The sequence below is a fragment of the Triturus cristatus genome, chromosome 2_2 (assembly GCF_964204655.1).
Source record: "Triturus cristatus chromosome 2_2, aTriCri1.1, whole genome shotgun sequence".
Lineage (NCBI taxonomy): Eukaryota > Metazoa > Chordata > Amphibia > Caudata > Salamandridae > Triturus > Triturus cristatus.
The window spans coordinates 1,198,141,026-1,198,160,849 of record NC_140582.1 but is presented as its reverse complement, the minus strand read 5'-3'; the positions used below and the strand labels follow the sequence as shown (position 1 = coordinate 1,198,160,849).

Sequence of the window (19,824 nt, the reverse complement as noted above, 5' to 3'; positions counted from 1 at the left end):
TAATAAAGGCTTGCGATACTCATGCCCCACTCACCAAACTCACACGCACTCGACATATAGATGCCCACAAATGGTTTTCCACCGAGCTAAAAAAACAAAAACTCGAGCTCCGTCAGAAAGAAAGAAAATGGAGGGTAAGATACTCCATGGAGGACAAACTCCAGTTCTCTCTAGCTCGTAAAGACTATAAGAAAGCCATACTGGAAGCCAAAGTGACCTATTTTTCAGCCAGAATGCCCACAATAAGCCGAAGGAAATCTTCACCATAGTTAATGATCTCTGCAACGCTGAAAGAACCCTTTCCAATCAGACACCTACCCAAGATCTTTGCAACTCTTTGAACAACTACTTCCTGGACAAAATATCTGTTATCAAAGCTAGCATTCCTACTACCCTCAGCATGGAAAACCTGGACAACTTGCCAACAAACCCAGTTATCATGGATCACTTCCCTGCCATATGCCCTCAGATTTGATGGTTCGTGTCAAATCTGGCTCCCCTAATGACTGCTGCCCTCCACACATCCTAAGGGACGCTTTGTCCACCCTCCCTCATACCGTGCTTCCCTTCCTTAACGAGTCTCTTCTCCAAGGCAAGGTCCCCACTGCCTTCAAGAACGCAATAGTGGTCCCTCTACTAAAAAAAAACCAGGGGCTGATCCCCTGAATCCCTCTAATTATCACCCCCGCTCTCTCCTTCCCTTTTTGGCCAAGATCCTAGAGGTCCACGTCGCTAGGTCCCTCTCTAATTTTGTCGAACAGTCAGAACACCTAGAGCCTAATCAAGCTGGCTTTCGGCCCGCTCACTCAACTGAGTTGGTTATCCTCGCAGTACTGGACACCTTGAGAGCAAACGCAGACAAGGGCATCCCTCAGGCTTTGGTACTCCTGGATCTGTCGGCCGCATTCGACACCGTCGGCCATAACATTCTGTTGGCCCGTGTCGAACAGGCCGGCATACAGGGTTCGCCATTCAGCTGGATCAAGTCCTTCCTTGAAGGCAGAACACAAGCGGTCCGACTTGGCCCTTTTACAGCTCCTAAGATCGCCACCTCATGCGGTGTCCCTCAGAGTTCGTCCCTTTCCCCCACTTATTTAATCTTTATTTAAAGCCTTTGATTAACTCCTTAAAAAACAGGAAGATAACCACCTTCAATTATGCAGACTTCTTCAGCTCGTCTTTACATTGGACTCCCCGGACTCTGCCCTTGAATTCCAAGCAACTATGCTTCGTATTCAGCGATGGATGAATCTCAACCATCTTAAGTTCAACCTCGGCAAGACAGAATTGTCTTGCCAGGGAAGAGCGAGATTGCCTGGGGCCCACACTATTGGCCGACTGATCTAGGACCACCCCCTACTCCCTCTCCTTCCGTGAAAAGCCTTGGAGTCACTTTAAATGCCGATCTCTCGCTCAGTGGACAGGTGGGGACAGTGGTCTCCTCTAGTGTTTTCCAACTGAGGAAAATCAGGAAAATCGCCCATCTGCTGACTCACTCGGCTCTCATTCAGGTTGTGATAGCCCTCGCGCTATCGCGTCTCGACTTTTCCAACTCCATCTATCTTGGGCTGCCTATGTTCCTACTCAAACGCTTACAAATAGTACAGAACCAGGCAGCGAGATTAATCTTCAAACAACTTAAATGGCAATCGGCCAGCCCCTTGCTAGCCAAACTGGATTGGCTACCTATCGCCCAACGTGCAGCTTTCAAGACCGGATGCTTGATTTTTAAGGCCTTGCACTGCAGGTGCCCCAAATTCATTAGCCATATGATTGTAAAGCATGTCCCACTCCGTAATCTACGGTTTGCCCATCTTAAACTACTAACTATTCCGGTCATCAAACTCAAACGCCAGGGAGGGTGCAGGTTCTTTTACCTTGCCCCTAGAACTTGGAACTCCTTACCATTGGCCATCAGGATGCAGGATAACCTGATGGGGTTCAGAAAGGCTCTCAAGACCTGGCTGTTTGAGCTAACCTACGCATAGCTCGCCTCGCTTTGACACACTTAATAATCAGCGCCATGAAACCTTTCGGTGACCGTGCGCTTTACAAGCTTCTATTAACATAACATAACATCTGAGGATGCTGGTCACAGGCTTGGACTATATGCTCTGGAATGTCGTGGCATACCACCTGAAGATGGTGGCCATAGACCTGGGCTTCATGCCACTACATGCCTGGCAGTGCCTTGGCTTTATCTCCTGGAGATCCTGAAGTCTGGCCGGGGCCTTGGGTGAATGATGTGCCATGTTATAGTTGCCTGTATAACATGAGGGAGCAGGCCTGAGCTTTGGGTACCATATCATCCCGTGTGTGTTGCTCTTGTCACCTGAGAAGACTGCCTGTAATGATAATACATTCAGATGTGCGTTGTTTTTAGACCTAAGAAACAGGACTCAGGCCTGGATATTGGATGCCGACGCCAGGCCTGGGGCTTGGGTGATTATATACCCCGGAATGTGATGGGCTGTCCACAGCAGTTAAAGCAGTGCACGGAGTTACAATAGGAGTGCTTTAATTTGGTATCACACAGTACATTAGTAAATGATGAAGCAGCAGCTGGTAAACGATTTTGTGGAATTATCGAAATATAGTCGAAAACACAACTAAGGACATATTAACCCACTAAGCCCAAACCCTCCCTCACGATACGCCTCCTTAAGATGACTGACAGCATCTTGAGGCCTGAGTGACTATGTGTGGTGGTGTGTTGACCACCTCTCGTGAGAAGGCTGGAGCGTGGCCTGGGTGTAATGATTGCATACATTGGTGTGTATCCACCACCTCTCGTGAGAAGGCTGGAGCGTGGCCTGGGTGTAACTGATTGCATACATCGGTGTGTATCCACCACCTCTCGTGAGAAGGCTGGAGCGTGGCCTGGGTGTAATGATTGCATACATTGGTGTGTATCCACCACCTCTCGTGAGAAGGCTGGTGCGTGGCCTGGGTGTAATGATTGCATACATTGGTGTGTATCCACCACCTCTCGTGAGAAGGCTGGAGCGTGGCCTGGGTGTAACTGATTGCATACATCGGTGTGTATCCACCACCTCTCGTGAGAAGGCTGGAGCGTGGCCTGGGTGTAATGATTGCATACATTGGTGTGTATCCACCACCTCTCCTGAGAAGGCAGGAGCGTGGCCTGGGTGTAACTGATTGCATACATTGGTATGTATCCACCACCTCTCCTGAGAAGGCAGGAGCGGGGGCCTGGATGTAATGATTGCATACATTGGTGTGTATCCACCACCTCTCGTGAGAAGGCTGGAGCGTGGCCTGGGTGTAACTGATTGCATACATTGGTGTGTATCCACCACCTCTCCTGAGAAGGCTGGAGCGTGGCCTGGGTGTAACTGATTGCATACATTGGTGTGTATCCACCACCTCTCGTGAGAAGGCTGGAGCGTGGCCTGGATGTAGCTGATTGCATACATTGGTGTGTATCCACCACCTCTCGTGAGAAGGCTGGAGCGAGGCCTGGATGTAATGATTGCATACAATGGTGTGTATCCACCACCTCTCGTGAGAAGGCTGGGGCGTGGCCTGGATGTAACTGATTGCATACATTGGTGTGTATCCACCACCTCTCCTGAGAAGGCTGGAGCGTGGCCTGGGTGTAACTGATTGCATACATTGGTGTGTATCCACCACCTCGCCTGAGAAGGCAGGAGCGGGCCTGGATGTAATGATTGTATACATTGGTGTGTATCCACCACCTCTCGTGAGAAGGCTGGAGCGTGGCCTGGATGTAGCTGATTGCATACATTGGTGTGTATCCACCACCTCTCATGAGAAGGCTGGGGCGTGGCCTGGTTGTTACTGATTGCAAACATTGGTGTGTATCCACCACCTCTCCTGAGAAGGCTGGAGCGTGGCCTTGGTGTAACTGATTGCATACATTGGTGTGTATCCACCACCTCTCCTGAGATGGCAGGAGCGGGGCCTGGATGTAATGATTGTATACATTGGTGTGTATCCACCACCTCTCGTGAGAAGGCTGGAGCGGGGCCAGGATGTAATGATTGCATACATTGGTGTGTATCCACCACCTCTCGTGAGAAGGCTGGGGCGTGGCCTGGATGTAATTATTGCATACATTGTTGTCTATCCACCACCTCTCGTGAGAAGGCTGGTGCGGGGCCTGGATGTAATGATTGCATACATTGGTGTGTATCCACCACCTCTCGTGAGAAGGCTGGGGCGTGGCCTGGATGTAACTGATTGCATGCATTGGTGTGTATCCACCACCTCTCGTGAGAAGGCGGGGGCGTGGCCTGGATGTAACTGATTGCATACATTGGTGTGTATCCACCACCTCTCGTGAGAAGGCTGGAGCATGGCCTGGATGTAATGATTGCATACATTGGTGTGTATCCACCACCTCTCGTGAGAAGGCTGGGGCGTGGCCTGGATGTAACTGATTGCATACATTGGTGTGTATCCACCACCTCTCGTGAGAAGACTGGGGCGTGGCCTGGATGTAACTGATTGCATACATTGGTGTGTATCCACCACCTCTAGTGAGAAGGCTGGGGCGTGGCCTGGATGTAACTATTGCATACATTGGTGTGTATCCACCACCTCTCGTGAGAAGGCTGGAGCGGGGCCTGGATGTAATGATTGCATACATTGGTGTGTATCCACCACCTCTCGTGAGAAGGCTGGAGCGTGGCCTGGGTGTAACTGATTGCATACATTGGTGTGTATCCACCACCTCTCGTGAGAAGGCTGGGGCGTGGCCTGGATGTAACTATTGCATACATTGGTGTGTATCCACCACCTCTCGTGAGAAGGCTGGAGCGGGGCCTGGATGTAATGATTGCATACATTGGTGTGTATCCACCACCTCTCCTGAGAAGGCTGGAGTGTGTCCTGGGTGTAACTGATTGCATACATTGGTGTGTATCCACCACCTCTCGTGAGAAGGCTGGAACGGGGCCTGGATGTAATGATTGCATACATTGGTGTGTATCCACCACCCCTCCTGAGAAGGCTGGAGCGGGGCCTGGATGTAACTGATTGCATACATTAGTGTGTATCCACCACCTCTCGTGAGAAGGCTGGAGCGGGGCCTGGATGTAATGATTGCATACATTGGTGTGTATCCACCACCTCTTGTGAGAAGGCTGGGGCGTGGCCTGGATGTAACTGATTGCATACATTGGTGTGTATCCACCACCTCTCGTGAGAAGGCTGGGTCGTGGCCTGGATGTAACTATTGCATACATTGGTGTGTATCCACCACCTCTCGTGAGAAGGCTGGGGCGTGGCCTAGATGTAACTGATTGCATACTTTAGTGTGTATCCACCAACTCTCGTGAGAAGGCTGGGGCGTGGCCTGGATGTAAATATTGCATACATTGGTGTGTATCCACCACCTCTCGTGAGAAGGCTGGAGCGGGGCCTGGATGTAATGATTGCATACATTGGTGTGTATCCACCACCTCTCGTGAGAAGGCTGGAGCGTGGCCTGGGTGTAACTGATTGCATACATTGGTGTGTATCCACCACCCCTCCTGAGAAGGCTGGAGCAGGGCCTGGATGTAACTGATTGCATACATTGGTGTGTATCCACCACCTCTCGTGAGAAGGCTGGAGCGAGGCCTGGATGTAACTGATTGCATACATTGGTGTGTATCCACCACCTCTCGTGAGAAGGCTGGGGCGTGGCCTGGATGTAATTATTGCATACATTGTTGTCTATCCACCACCTCTCGTGAGAAGGCTGGTGCGGGGCCTGGATGTAATGATTGCATACATTGGTGTGTATCCACCACCTCTCCTGAGAAGGCTGGAGCGAGGCCTGGCTGTAACTGATTGCATACATTGGTGTGTATCCACCACCTCTCGTGAGAAGGCTGGGGCGTGGCCTGGATGTAATGATTGCATACATTGGTGTGTATCCACCACCTCTCGTGAGAAGGCTGGGGCGTGGCCTGGATATAATGATTGCATACATTGGTGTGTATCCACCACCTCTCGTGAGAAGGCTGGGGCGTGGCCTGGATGTAATGATTGCATACATTGGTGTGTATCCACCACCTCTCGTGAGAAGGCTGGGTCGTGGCCTGGATGTAACTATTGCATACATTGGTGTGTATCCACCACCTCTCGTGAGAAGGCTGGGGCGTGGCCTAGATGTAACTGATTGCATACTTTAGTGTGTATCCACCAACTCTCGTGAGAAGGCTGGGGCGTGGCCTGGATGTAAATATTGCATACATTGGTGTGTATCCACCACCTCTCGTGAGAAGGCTGGAGCGGGGCCTGGATGTAATGATTGCATACATTGGTGTGTATCCACCACCTCTCGTGAGAAGGCTGGAGCGTGGCCTGGGTGTAACTGATTGCATACATTGGTGTGTATCCACCACCCCTCCTGAGAAGGCTGGAGCAGGGCCTGGATGTAACTGATTGCATACATTGGTGTGTATCCACCACCTCTCGTGAGAAGGCTGGAGCGAGGCCTGGATGTAACTGATTGCATACATTGGTGTGTATCCACCACCTCTCGTGAGAAGGCTGGGGCGTGGCCTGGATGTAATTATTGCATACATTGTTGTCTATCCACCACCTCTCGTGAGAAGGCTGGTGCGGGGCCTGGATGTAATGATTGCATACATTGGTGTGTATCCACCACCTCTCCTGAGAAGGCTGGAGCGAGGCCTGGCTGTAACTGATTGCATACATTGGTGTGTATCCACCACCTCTCGTGAGAAGGCTGGGGCGTGGCCTGGATGTAATGATTGCATACATTGGTGTGTATCCACCACCTCTCGTGAGAAGGCTGGGGCGTGGCCTGGATATAATGATTGCATACATTGGTGTGTATCCACCACCTCTCGTGAGAAGGCTGGGGCGTGGCCTGGATGTAATGATTGCATACATTGGTGTGTATCCACCACCTCTCCTGGGAGCGGTAGGTGTGGGCCTGCGCTTTATGAGGGAGTGCACCAAGGTACGTTGTCCATCCAGGCCCGGCTCCAGGAATTTTTATTTGGGTGGGCAAGGGTGCATTTGGGTGGGCCACTGCGGGCTCGATTTGTCGCATATATTTCTAGGCAGGCCTGCTTCAGGGCCCTCCTTTCTCTCTTCTTAGTCTTACAAGGCCCAGTAAAACGCACTCTTTTCCAGATCTCTTTCTAAATATTATCACTCTCAAAAAGTGTTTTTTCCATTTAATGTTCCTTTGATGGGAAGAGGAGGTTTCTGAGGTGGGAGTATCAGGCAAGTGACACTTCTCGAGCTCCCTCTGTGCCAGCCTTCAGGGAGAATCCCTCTTCATTACTACCTCCACCTGACCCTGGACTCTACAGCGCACTCCCTTACAGGCTTGATTATCCACTACTCCTCTCCAGTGCACCTTATCTCACAGCTGACCTTGGGCCCCAGCCCCATATCAGGCACCATTGGGCTCCACTTTCATTTTTCCTGGTAAAAACATTAGTAAAATCACCTTCAAACTTAAAACATTGAATATAGCAGTAAATATAATTAGCACGCACTTTAAAGTATGTTCCACAGTAGCCCTTATGACCCGACTGCTATTTAAATAAACAAAAACAGAAAGGCCATGACAGGGCCAGCTTCAGCGCTGATGCGAAAGTCTTTTTTGGCGCTGCACCAATAACCTCTTTCTCTGTAAATACCTTTACTACCACCTTCCATCAGTGCCCCTCATCCCTCCATCCCTCCATGCCCCCCCCCCTATTCACCTCCTCCTCGGATTCCCTAATTGCCACATGCCACAAGTGACCCTTATCTCCCCATAGCCCCTCCCCCTCATGACCTCCTCTTCTGACTCCCTCACTGCCACCCTCCAGCAGTGCCCCTCATCTCTCCCTAGCTCCCCCCTCCACCCCATGACCTCTTCCTCGGATTCCCTCACTGCCACCCTCCAGCAGTGCCCCTCATCTCTCCCTAGCTCCCCCCTCCACCCCATGACCTCTTCCTCGGATTCCCTTGCTGCCACCCTCCAGCAGTGCCCCTCATCTTTACATAGCCCCTCTCTCATATGCATTTCATTTGTTGTATAGGGCTACTCATATCAGTGTAGTGTGTGTCAGTACTTTACACCACGCACACATTATACAGAGACAATGTATCATATAAGTATGTAAATCAGTCTACAGGGAATGTCACATAAGCCAATGAGGATAACAAGGTGTACGAATCACATGTCATCCATACTGGTGAGCCGGATATTTTAAGATGGTTTGGTCTGGGGAAACATAACCTTAGGATTTAAAGAGTATTCCATCGGGGTCAGCCATCGGGGTCAGCTTTACTGATAAAAATGTATATCTGCAAAATCATACTCACTTTAGCAACATTAGAATAATGAAAGACTGAGGAAGTTCTTACTATATCACAAAAAAAGAAAGCGAAGTTCTAACTATACCATTCATGTTTGCATGCAGCTCTTTGGTGACAGTTCATTGGTCACTGTCTTCTGAACTGTAAGTAACACAAGGATCTCTGTGACAAAGGCAGTAACCCACTGAGCTATCCACATAAAATACAGTTCATCTGCATTTAAAAACTACTAACAGACAGATGATTGCTCTCCAGCAGGATCATTAATCAGCAGCGTTATCTGGGCATTTTTTATTGTCTTATTGTTGTCCTGCATCGGCCATAATAATGATAAAAACTGTTAAAATGAAGCACACACGAAGTATGTGTCCTGCTGGACCTGCGCAGATTTTAAAAAGAAAAACCTACAGTAACACATTCTCTTACCTACTCCATTAGTCAAACTTTGTGTCACAGCCTGATGTGATAAGCTGCTGCAGGGGTCAGGAAAGGTGAATAGGAATAAACACACTTCTTTTCTCCTGCGCTGCATAGAAAAAGAAATATCCACGCAGCAGGACATTGTGGCCTTTGCCACGTGGAGATGAAGGGGTGAAAGTCAAGATGGGTTGTTGACTTGCAAGGATACGATTTTAAAGTAGAATATTTATCAGGTGTACGTAATTATACGGCTGATGCTTTGTCCAGATTGGTTAAACAAGATGATGATTGCGATGCTCAAGAAGAAGAGGAGGAGCTGGAATGGGTGTGTGCCATCGAGTGTAGTAGTATTAAAGAGGATAAGTGGAGAGAAGAATGCAGGATACACAAAGGACTCATCAAGTTGGCCTCCTTCGTTAAAAATGGATGGGTCAAGAAAAGTCAAGGAGTTTCGGAGGAGTATTGGAATGTGAGGGATGAGTTATCCAGTTCTGACGGTTTAATGTTAGATTGATTCCCCCTAAGTGTCAGCGTGAAGAGTTAATCACCGTAGCTCGTCAAGGGCACCAAGGCATTTCTAAAAACAAGGAAAGCATTCGACTCAACTATTGGTGGCCTGGGATGGACCTAGACATTGAGAGACTGGTGCGTGAGTGCATACCCTGCACGCTAAGCGAGAAATGTTTCAAACCAAGAGTGCAACCTATGGTCATAAGGGACAGACCGAATGCGCCTCGGGAGGAATTCGCTCTTGATATATTGGGTCCTGTCAAAAGTAAAGACGGTGAGGTTTATGTGTTTGTTCTTATTGATTTATTTTCAAGGTGGCCCGAAATAAAAATCACAAAAAGCATTGACTCCAAACATGTCATATCGTTCCTTAAAGAGGTTTTCACTAGAGAACGTCTCCCGGGTTATCTCCTTACAGATAATGGTGTGCAATTTGTTTCCAAAGAAATTAGGGATTTCCTAGAGAAATGAGCTATTAAACATAAGCGTTGTTCTCTATACCATCCCAAGAGTAATGGAATGGTAGAAAGGTTTGTGCGAGTTCTCAAAGAGTCCATTTCTTTATCCAAACAAAATAATGCAGATTGGAAGGAGGGTGTGGATAAAGTTGTAGAAATGTATAGAGTTACACCTCATGCAACCACTGGTTGTACACCTTTCCTACTGCTAAAAAATAGACATCCCAATACCTTCATCACGCCTTATTGGGTAAATGAAAAGGTAGGAAAGAGTGATAGAATGGTGTTTTGTTCTGCCTCGCGGAGAAAGTGAGAGGCAGACAAAATTATCGATCGCAAGAAATGGTTTGACAATAAGAAAGCTGTAAAGAGGACTTTTGTTAATGTTGGTGATTTAGTAATGATTAGGGCACCCCCAGGACGGCAGTCTTCTGAAATATTTAAAATGATTCACAAAGTTAAAAAAGTTTTTTCTAATGCAATCAAGACTGAAGATTCTAGGATCTGGAATCTCAATAGGGTGGTGGTTGTTAATAAAAATGGAGAAAACAAAAAAAATGGATGAAACCACTGTTGTGTCGGGTAATAAGTCTCTTCTTAGTCCTTTGAGAGAAAAGAGTAAAAGGATTGTAAGACTTCCATCAAATTTAAACGATTATGTTAGAGACTAACCCTTAGTTTTCTTCTGTATTGCTTAATATGTTACTTCCTTTACTTAGTGGGAGGAAGATGTGTAGTAATGTACATATTATGTATAGGTTTACTTTGTAAATACTTGTAGTACCTCTTTAAGGAAAATGTACTGAGAAGCTGTTGTTGCTGACGTAGCTGCATGGCGATGGAATACACTGCTGTGGGTTCGAGTCAGTTGTACCTGACAGATTGAACATGGGGGATGGGATCTCATTCCCTCTACAATAAACTTCCTCCTTCTTCATCTCAGCCTGCTTTTGGATATTATACTCAATGTTTTACAGTGGGCTGTCTCTCCATAGATACTGGAGACAGGCCTTGAAATTGGCTTAACGGCCAGAGCTGCCGACTTTCGATCTGGGGAACCAGGTTCGAGTCTGGGCGTCGACTCAACATCCGGTGATTCTGAGCAACTACCAAAAGTGAATGTGTCCTCGTGTAAAGTAATTGGTGCGCACACAAAGCGCTCCAATACCTTCGGGTCGAGTTGGCGCTATATAAAACTGCAACAACAAAAACAAAAATGTCCTAATATACCACAGAGTTCTTTGGCCCTGCCACCCGAAGATGCGGATGGCAACTACAGTGACACTTTCAGTCGACCTGTTATAAATAGTTTCCACTGGAAACATCTGCAGCATCAGGGCTTTCTGGGAGTCCCCTGGAGAGTACGGCACAGCTGTTCAGCGGAATGAAGACAAGAAATGTTATCCCTTCATGGCAAAGACCAATGGGCACCGCTGGATCCCAACCACCAAAGACTGGATGACATCAGAGACCGGCGACCTGTAATGCCCAGAAGAGACAGGCACACACCCTCGCCCATCACTGGCCCCGCACAGGTCTCACCGCGACGAGGGGACACGTGCAGAGATGAAGGAAGCAAACAATGGGGAGGTGCAGGGGGTGGCCAGAGGGGGAGGGGCGCGTCACTTCCCGGAGGCCCCCGCAGACCTGCCACTCACAGGACCAGCACCCGGGGGTGGACTCCGGAACAGGCTGAGTGAGTCAGATAATGAGCGAACCCGCCCCTGCCCACCTGGTACTGGGAAGCGTGCTCCAGGCCCCATCTGTGTGCCCAGGACCCCGTGCCAGCATCAGCCTGCAGGCCCGCGTGCCTTCCAGCCGCTTAAAGGCAGAGATGTCAATTACCAATGAATACACCTATTTGAAGCATACACATAAATAAGCAAATGCACATATAAGCAGCCTCGAGATGTTAGTATATGTTTGTTTTCTGTTACCTGCACGAGAAGCCGCCCTTTAAAAATCCTTATATCATGAAGATGACGTCGTACCTGTGAATTATTTACCGTAATTCGCAGACATTACATAATTCCCGTGAAATATAGGTGCCATCCAATGGCAAAAAGTATTAGACTCGTTTCTCACGTTTGTTTCTTTCTCGCCACCTGGGTGTCTCTTACCAGAAGATCACGAACACTCTATACCAGGCCGCCTGACGTCATAAGTGACCATCGCGTCATCAGCACCCTCTTCATAAAAGGGAAAACACGCCAGAACGTTCCATTTGCAACCAGGGTGCAGTTTTTGGTGCGTACTACAGACAGCGGCAAACCTCTCCATTTCTACAGCAAATGTGCCTCCTGACACACCAAATAATGTATTCACAAAAACAATACCCCGTAAACAACATTTTTTTCCTTTCCTCTGCAGCCTACACACAACATAATCCAGTGTTTAATTCAGTTTTCAATAAAAAAAAAAAATGCTTGAAATGTAAAAAATGCCATGGTAACTGCTCCAACCTGAATAGGTGGTGGATGAGAACACGGAGTGGGTAATCTGTGTTTAATGGTCCAACAAAGCAATCTCGTGGGTGTGGGGACGTCGCAAGCCACGAGGCCGTCGGTTTCATGGGTAATTGTCACCGGAGGCCTCGATGACATCACAGGCCCTTAATAAACATACACGTATGTATGTATGTATGTATAAATATGTATTTATGCACATGTGCAGAGTATAGACACATAGCTGTGGATACATATGAACCTATACGCACATGTACGTGTACATGCATAACACATTCAATTCAGACAGATGTGCACACGGATTGAATATGTACAGCCCCTCAGCCCCCACTCACCCGGGTATAGATGTGCTTCTTGGTCAGAGCCATCCTGCCGGCCTCCCCAGGGGGCTGTCCCACCCTCTCCGTTTGTCAGCGGCTCCCTTTGTGGTGCTGCTCCCGGCTCATACCCTGACACCCCGGCAGGATGTGGCTCCGGGTGCAAGCGGCCGGCCCGGCTGCAGTGCTTGGTGTTAGCGGGGGTGGGAGTGACCCCCGGAGCTCCGTCTGCCTCTCCCCGCTGGAGGGCTCCCCGACTGCTGGGGACAGCGCTGCGCTAGTGCTGCTGAGCCCAGACCGATGACAGGGAGGGGAGAGCCGCGGGGTCCTAGCGCCGGGCGCTTCCATCTGAGGCGACCGGGCATTCCACCTAAGTGCATGCCCTGCCGGCCTTCCAACACAGTGCATGCAGTGCCGGCATTCCAACAAAGTGCATGCACTGCCGGCATTCCGACATATTGCATACACTGCCGGCATTCCAACATAGTGCATGCACAACAGAGACCTCGAGGGCGGGGGCATTCCTTCAAGAGTACATCACAGCAGAGACCTTGACAAAAAGTGCATGCACGTCAGAGACCGGTGACTGTGGACATTCCTTCAGAAGTGCATCACAGCTGAGACCCCGAGGGCTGGGGGCATTCCACCAAAGTGGATGCACGTCAGAGACATCGTGGGCTGTGGGTATTGCACCGGAAGTGCATGCACCGCAGACACCCCCGTAAGTGCATAGCAGAGACCTCTGTAAGTGCATGCACTGCAGAGACCTCCGTAAGTGTATGCACCGCAAAGACCTCAAGGGCTGGGGGCCTTTAAACCAATGTGCATGCACAGCAGACACCTCGAGGAAAGTGCATGCATGTCAGAGACATCGTGGGCTGTGGGCATTACACCATAAGTGCATGTACCGCAGAGACATCCGTAAGTGCATAGCAAATACCTCCGTAAGTGCGTGCACTGCAGAGACCTTCGAAAGTGCAAGCACTGCAGAGACCTCCGTAAGTGCATGCACCGCAGAGACCTCCGTAAGTGCATAGCAGAGACCTCCATAAGTGCATGAACTGCAGAGACTTCCGTAAGTGCATGCACTGCAGAGACCTCCGTAATTGCTTGCACCGCAGAGACCTCTGTAAGTGCGTAGCAGAGACCTCCGTAAAGGGCATGAACTGCAGAGACTTTCGTAAGTGCAAGCACTGCAGAGACCTCCGTAAGAGCCTGCACCGCAGAGACCTCTGTAAGTGCGTAGCAGAGACCTCCGTAAGAGCATGCACCGCAGAGAGCTCCGTAATGCATGCACCACAGAGACCTCGAGGCCAAGGGGCATTGCACTCAAAGTGCATGCACTGCAGAGACCTCCAGGCATACATGCCAACAGTTTAAAAGAGTAAAGTTAGAGATGAAAAAAAAATAATAATCGGGAGAATGTATTTCCCTTATCGACATCTATTGAAACAGTTTCAGGCAGGAGACAGCCAAAAGTAATCAATTTTTGGCTTAACAAATCGAGAGTCTCCTGTCTGAATCGGGTCTATTGGCATGTATGGGAGAGCTGAGGTAATTCCTTCAGAAGTGCACGCACCTCAGAGCTGGGGGGGGGGAGGGTATTGCCTCGAAAGTGCCTGCTCGGCAGAGACCTTGAGGGCTCAGGCGCATTGCACTGAAAGTGCTTGCACACCAGAGAGCTCAAGGTCATGCCACCAAAAATATCTGTGTGACACACATCATGAGCTGGAGGTATTGTATTCTGGATAATGTACCAGGGATACAGTTGAGAGATATTAAAAATACCATAAGGTAAGAGATAAAACCCCTTCAAGTTAGTAGCTGAGGTCGAGTCCATAGCACTTTCTTTCCAGGGTGGGGGTGACGTGGACGATGATGGAGCATGCCATATTACGTGGGGGGGAGAAAGCAAAACACACACAATTGATGGACGGAATGCAGAACAAATCAAAATATTCACCCCCAGTCAAGAGATCTGGGTTAAATCCATCACTCTTTTGCTCATCATGCCACCCCAGTTTAGACCTGGCCATATGCAAATCAGTCTTGACCCTGTGCCTCCTGGGAAAAGTCCAGCCCAAACTGCCAAGACAGGTCCTCCCTGGACCGGAAACAAGCATCGTAGGACCCGTTTCAGGGTTTCACCCCTCTTCAGCCAGGATAGCTTGACTCCAGTGGCACAGTGAACCCAAGACCCACGTCTGGGCATACCTGGTGCACTTAGGGCGAGAAAGCAAAAGACACACAATTGATGTGCGGAATGCAGAACAAATCAAAACATTCACCCCAGTGAAGAGATCTGGGTTAAATCCATCATTCTTTTGCTCACCATGCCACCCCAATTTAGACCAGGCCATATGCAAATCAGTCTTGCCCCTGTGACTCCTGGGAACAGTCCAGCCCGAACTGCCAAGCCAGGTCCTCCGTGAACCGGAAACAGGTTTCGGGATTTCACCCCTCTTCAGCCAGGATAGCTTGATTCCAGTGGCATAGTGAGTGAGCCCAGGACCAACCTCTGGGCATACCTGGCGCACTTAGGACGAGAAAGCAAAAGACACACAATTGATGTGCGGAATGCAGAACAAATCAAAACATTCACCCCAGTTAAGAGATCTGGGTTAAATCCATCATTCTTTTGCTCACCATGCCACCCCAATTTAGACCAGGCCATATGCAAATCAGTCTTGCCCCTGTGACTCCTGGGAACAGTCCAGCCCGAACTGCCAAGTCAGGTCCTCCGTGAACCGGAAACAGGTTTCGGGATTTCACCCCTCTTCAGCCAGGATAGCTTGATTCTAGTGGCACAGTGAGCCCAGGATCCACATCTGGCATACATGGCGCATTTAGGGCGAGAAAGCAAAAGACACACAGTTGATGGACGGAATGCAGAACAAATCAAAACATTCAACCCGAGGCCAAAGGAATCTGAGTTAAATCCATCATTCTTTTGCTCACCATGCCACCCCAGTTTAGACCTGGCCAAATCTAAATCAGTCTAGACCCTGTGCCTCCTGGGATCAGTCCACCCTGAACTGCCAAGCAAGGTCCGCAAACAAGCATCCTAGGACTGGTTTCGGGGTTTCAACCCTCTTCAGCCAGGATAGCTTGATTCCAGTGGCACAGTGAGCCCAGGACCCACATCTGGGCATACCTGGTGCACTTAGGGCGAGAAAGCAAAACACACACAATTGATGGACGGAATGCAGAACAAATCAAAACATTTATGGACAGTCAAGAGATCTGGGTTAAATCCTTCATTCTTTTGCTCACCATGCCACCCTACTTTAGACGTGGCCATATGCAAATCAGTCTTGACCTTGTACCTCCTGGGAAACGTCCAGCCCGAACTGCCAAGCCAGGTCCTCCCTGGACTGTAAACAAGCATCCTAGTACCGGTTTCGGGGTTTCACCCCTCTTCAGCCAGGATAGCTTGATTCCAGTAGCACAGTGAGCCCAGGACCCAAGTCTGGGCATACCTGGTGCACTTAGGGCGAGAAAGCAAAACACACACAATTGATGGACGGAATGCAGAACAAATCAAAACATTCACCCACAGTCAAGAGATCTGGGTTAAATCCATCATTCTTTTGCTCACCATGCCACCCCAGTTTAGACCTGGCCATATGGAAATCAGTCTTGACACTGTGCCTCCTGGGAACAGTCCAGTTCCCAACTGCCAAGCCAGGTCCTCCCTGGACTGGAAACAAGCATCCTAGGACCGGTTTTGGGGTTTTACCCCTGTTCAGCCAGGATAGCTTGATTCCAGTTGCACAGTGAGCCCAGGACCCACGCCTGGGCATACCTGGCGCACTTCGGACGAGAAAGCAAAAGACACACAATTGATGGACGGAATGCAAAACAAATCAAAACATGCACCCCCCAGTCAAGAGATCTGGGTTAAATCCATCATTCTTTTGCTCACCATGCCACCCCAGTTTTGACCTGGCCATATGCAAATCAGCCTTGACCCTGTGCCTCCTGGGAACAGTCCAGCCCGAACTGCCAAGCCAGGTCCTCCCTGGACCAGAAACAAGCATCCTAGGAGCAGTTTCGGGGTTTCACCCCTCTTCAGCCAGGATAGCTTGATTCCACTGGCATAGTGAGCCCAGGACCCACGTCTTGGCATACCTGGCGCACTCAGGGTGAGGAAGCAAAAGGCACACAATCGATGGACGGAATGGAGAACAAATCAAAACATTCACCCCCAGTCAAGGGATCTGGGTTAAATCCATCATTCTTTTGCTCACCATGCCACCCCAGTTTAGACCTGGCCATATGCAAATCAGTCTTGACACTGTGCCTCCTGGGAACAGTCCAGCCCGAACTGCCAAGCCAGGTCCTCCCTGGACCAGAAGCAAGCATCCTAGGACCGGTTTCAGGTTTCACCCCTCTTCAGCCAGGATAGCTTGACTCCAGTGGCACAGTGAACCCAAGACCCACGTCTGGGCATACCTGGTGCACTTAGGGCAAGAAAGCAAAAGGCACACAATTGATGGACGGATGCAGAACAAATCAAAACATTCACTCCCAGTCAAGAGATCTGGGTTAAACCCATCATTCTTTTGCTCACCATGCCACCCCAGTTTAGACCTGGCTATATGCAAATCAGTCTTGGCCCTGTGCCCCCTGGGTACAGTCCAGACCAAACTGCCAAACCAGGTCCTCCCTGGACCGGAAACAAGCATCCTAGAACCGGTTTCGGGGTTGCACCCCTCTTTAGCCAGGATAGCTTGATTCCAGTGGCACAGTGAGCCCAGGACCCACATCTGGGCATACCTGGCGCACTTAGGGCGAGAAAGCAAAAGACACACAATTGATGTACGGAATGCAGAACAAATCAAAACATTCACCCCCAGTCAAGAGATCTGGTTTGAATCAATCATTCTTTTGCTCACCAGGCCACCCCAGTTTAGACCTGGCGATATCCAAATCAGTCTTGACCCTGTGCCTCCTGGGAACAGTCCAGCCCAAACTGCCAATCGAGGTCCTCCCTGGACCGGTTTTGGGGTTTCACCCCTCTTCAGCCAGGATAGCTGGATTCCAGTGGCACAGTGAGCCCAGGACCCATGTCTGGGCATACCTGGCGTACTTCGGGCGAGAAAGCAAAAGACACACAGTTGATGGACGGAATGCAGAACAAATCAAAACATTCACCCCCAGTCAAGAGATCTGGGTTAAATCCATCACTCTTTTGCTCACCATGCTACCCCAGTTTAGACATGGCCATATGAAAATCAGCCTTGACCATGTGCCTCCTGGGAACAGTCCAGCCCGAACTGCCAAGCCAGGTACTCTCTGGACCGAAAACAAGCATCTTAGGACCAGTTTTGGGGTTTCACCCCTCTTCAGCCAGGATAGCTTGATTCCAGCATCTCAGTGAGCCCAGGACCCACGTCTGGGCATACCTGGCGCACTTAGGGCGAGAAAGCAAAAGACACACAATTGATGGACGGCATGCAGAACAAATCAAAACATTCACCCCCAGTCAAGAGATCTGGGTTAAATCCATCATTCTTTTGCTCACCATGCCACCCCAGTTTGGACCTGGCCATATGCAAATGAATCTTGACCCTGTGCCTCCTGGGAACAGTCCAGCCCGAACTGCCAAGCCAGGTCCTCCCTGGACCGGAAACAAACATCCTATAACCGGTTTCGGTGTTTCACCCCTTTTCAGCCAGGATAGCTTGATTCCAGTGGCACGGTGAGCCCAGGACCCACGTCTGGGCATACCTGGCGCTTAGGGCGAGAAAGCAGAAGACACATAATTGATGGATGGAATGCAGAACAAATCAAAACATTCACCCCCAATCAAGAGATCTGGGTTAAATCCATCATTCTTTTGCTCACCATGCCACCCCAGTTTAGACCTGGCCATATGCAAATCAGTCTTGACCCTGAGCCTCCTGGGAAGCACACGGTCTATTCTGGCTGAAGAGGGGTGAAACCCCGAAACGGGTCCTAGGATGTTTAGTTTCCAGTTCAGGGGGGACCTGGCCTGGCAGTTCGGGATGGACTGCTCCCATTGGGCTCAGGGTCAAGACTGATTTGAATTTGGCTGGGTCCAAACTGGAATAACACGGTGAGCAAAATAACTATGGATTTAGGCCCAGATCTCTGTACTGGGGCGAATGTATGACATTGTTCTGCATTCTGTCCATCAATAGTTCTTTTTGCATTTGTCACCCCGAGGTGGACAGGTATGCTCAGACGTGAGTCCCGTGGTTTCCATGCCACTGGAATCAAGCAATTCTGGCTGAAAAGGAGTGAAACCCCGAAACCGGTCGTAGGATGCTTGTTTCCAGTCCAGGGAGGACCTGGCCTGGCAGTTCGGGCTGGACTGTTCCCATTGGGCACAGGGTCAAGACTGATTTGTATATGGCTGGGTCTAAACTGGAATGGCATGGTGAGCAAAAAAAGGATGGATGTAGGCCCAGATCTCTGTACTGGGGTGAATGTATGACATTGTTCTGCATTCTGTCCATCAATAGTTCTTTTTGCATTTGTCACCCCGAGTGGGACGGGAAAGCTCAAACGTGAGTCTCATGTTCTGCAGGCCACTGGAATCAAGCTATTCTGGCTGAAGAGGGGTGAAACCCCGAAACCGGTCCTAGGATGCTTGTTTACAGTCCAGGGAGGACCTGGCCTGGCAATTTGGGCTGGACTGTTCCCATTGGGCACAGGGTCAAGACTGATTTGCATAGGGCTGGGTCCAAACTGGAATGGCATTGTGAGCAAAAAAATGATGGATGTAGGCTCAGATCTTTGTACTGGGGTGAATGTATGACCAAGTTCTGCATTCTGTCCATCAATAGTTCTTTTTGCATTTGTCACCCCGAGTGGGACGGGTATGCTCAGACGTGAGTCCTGTGCTCTCCATGCCACCGGGCTCAAGCTATTCTGGCTGAAGAGGAGTGAAACCCCGAAACCGGTCCTAGGATGCTTGTTTCCAGCCCAGGGAGAACCTGGCCTGGCAGTTCTGACTGGACTGTTCCCATTGGGCACAGGGTCAAGACTGATTTGCATGTGGCTGGGTCCAAACTTGAATGGCATGGTGAGCAAAAAAACTATGGATATAGGCCCAGATCTCTGTGCTGGGGTGAATGTATGACATTGTTCCGCATTCTGTCCATCAATAGTTATTTTTGCATTTGTCACCCCGAGTGGGACGGGTATGCTCAGACGTGAGTCCTGTGCTCTCCATGCCACTGGACTCAAGCTATTCTGGCTGAAGAGGAGTGAAACCCCGAAACTGGTCCTAGGATGCTTGTTTCCAGTCCAGGGAGAACCTGGTCTGGCAGTTCAAGCTGGACTGTTCCCATTGGGCACAGGGTC

At 49.6% G+C, this 19,824-nt stretch overlaps 1 protein-coding gene across 6 annotated transcripts in view; it reads right to left on the bottom strand.

The window, feature by feature from the left end:
• Positions 1–12,743, bottom strand: part of DCTN1 (dynactin subunit 1) — a 733,647-nt gene extending 720,904 nt beyond the window's left edge. For all 6 annotated transcript variants that reach the window (XM_085642808.1, XM_085642810.1, XM_085642809.1 and 3 more), the window contains exon 1: positions 12,508–12,743. In XM_085642808.1, coding sequence (XP_085498934.1) covers positions 12,508–12,540 — 33 coding nt within the window. In that variant the 5' untranslated portion in view covers positions 12,541–12,743. The remainder of the gene's footprint in view (positions 1–12,507) is intronic.
• Positions 12,744–19,824: the final 7,081 nt, after the last annotated feature.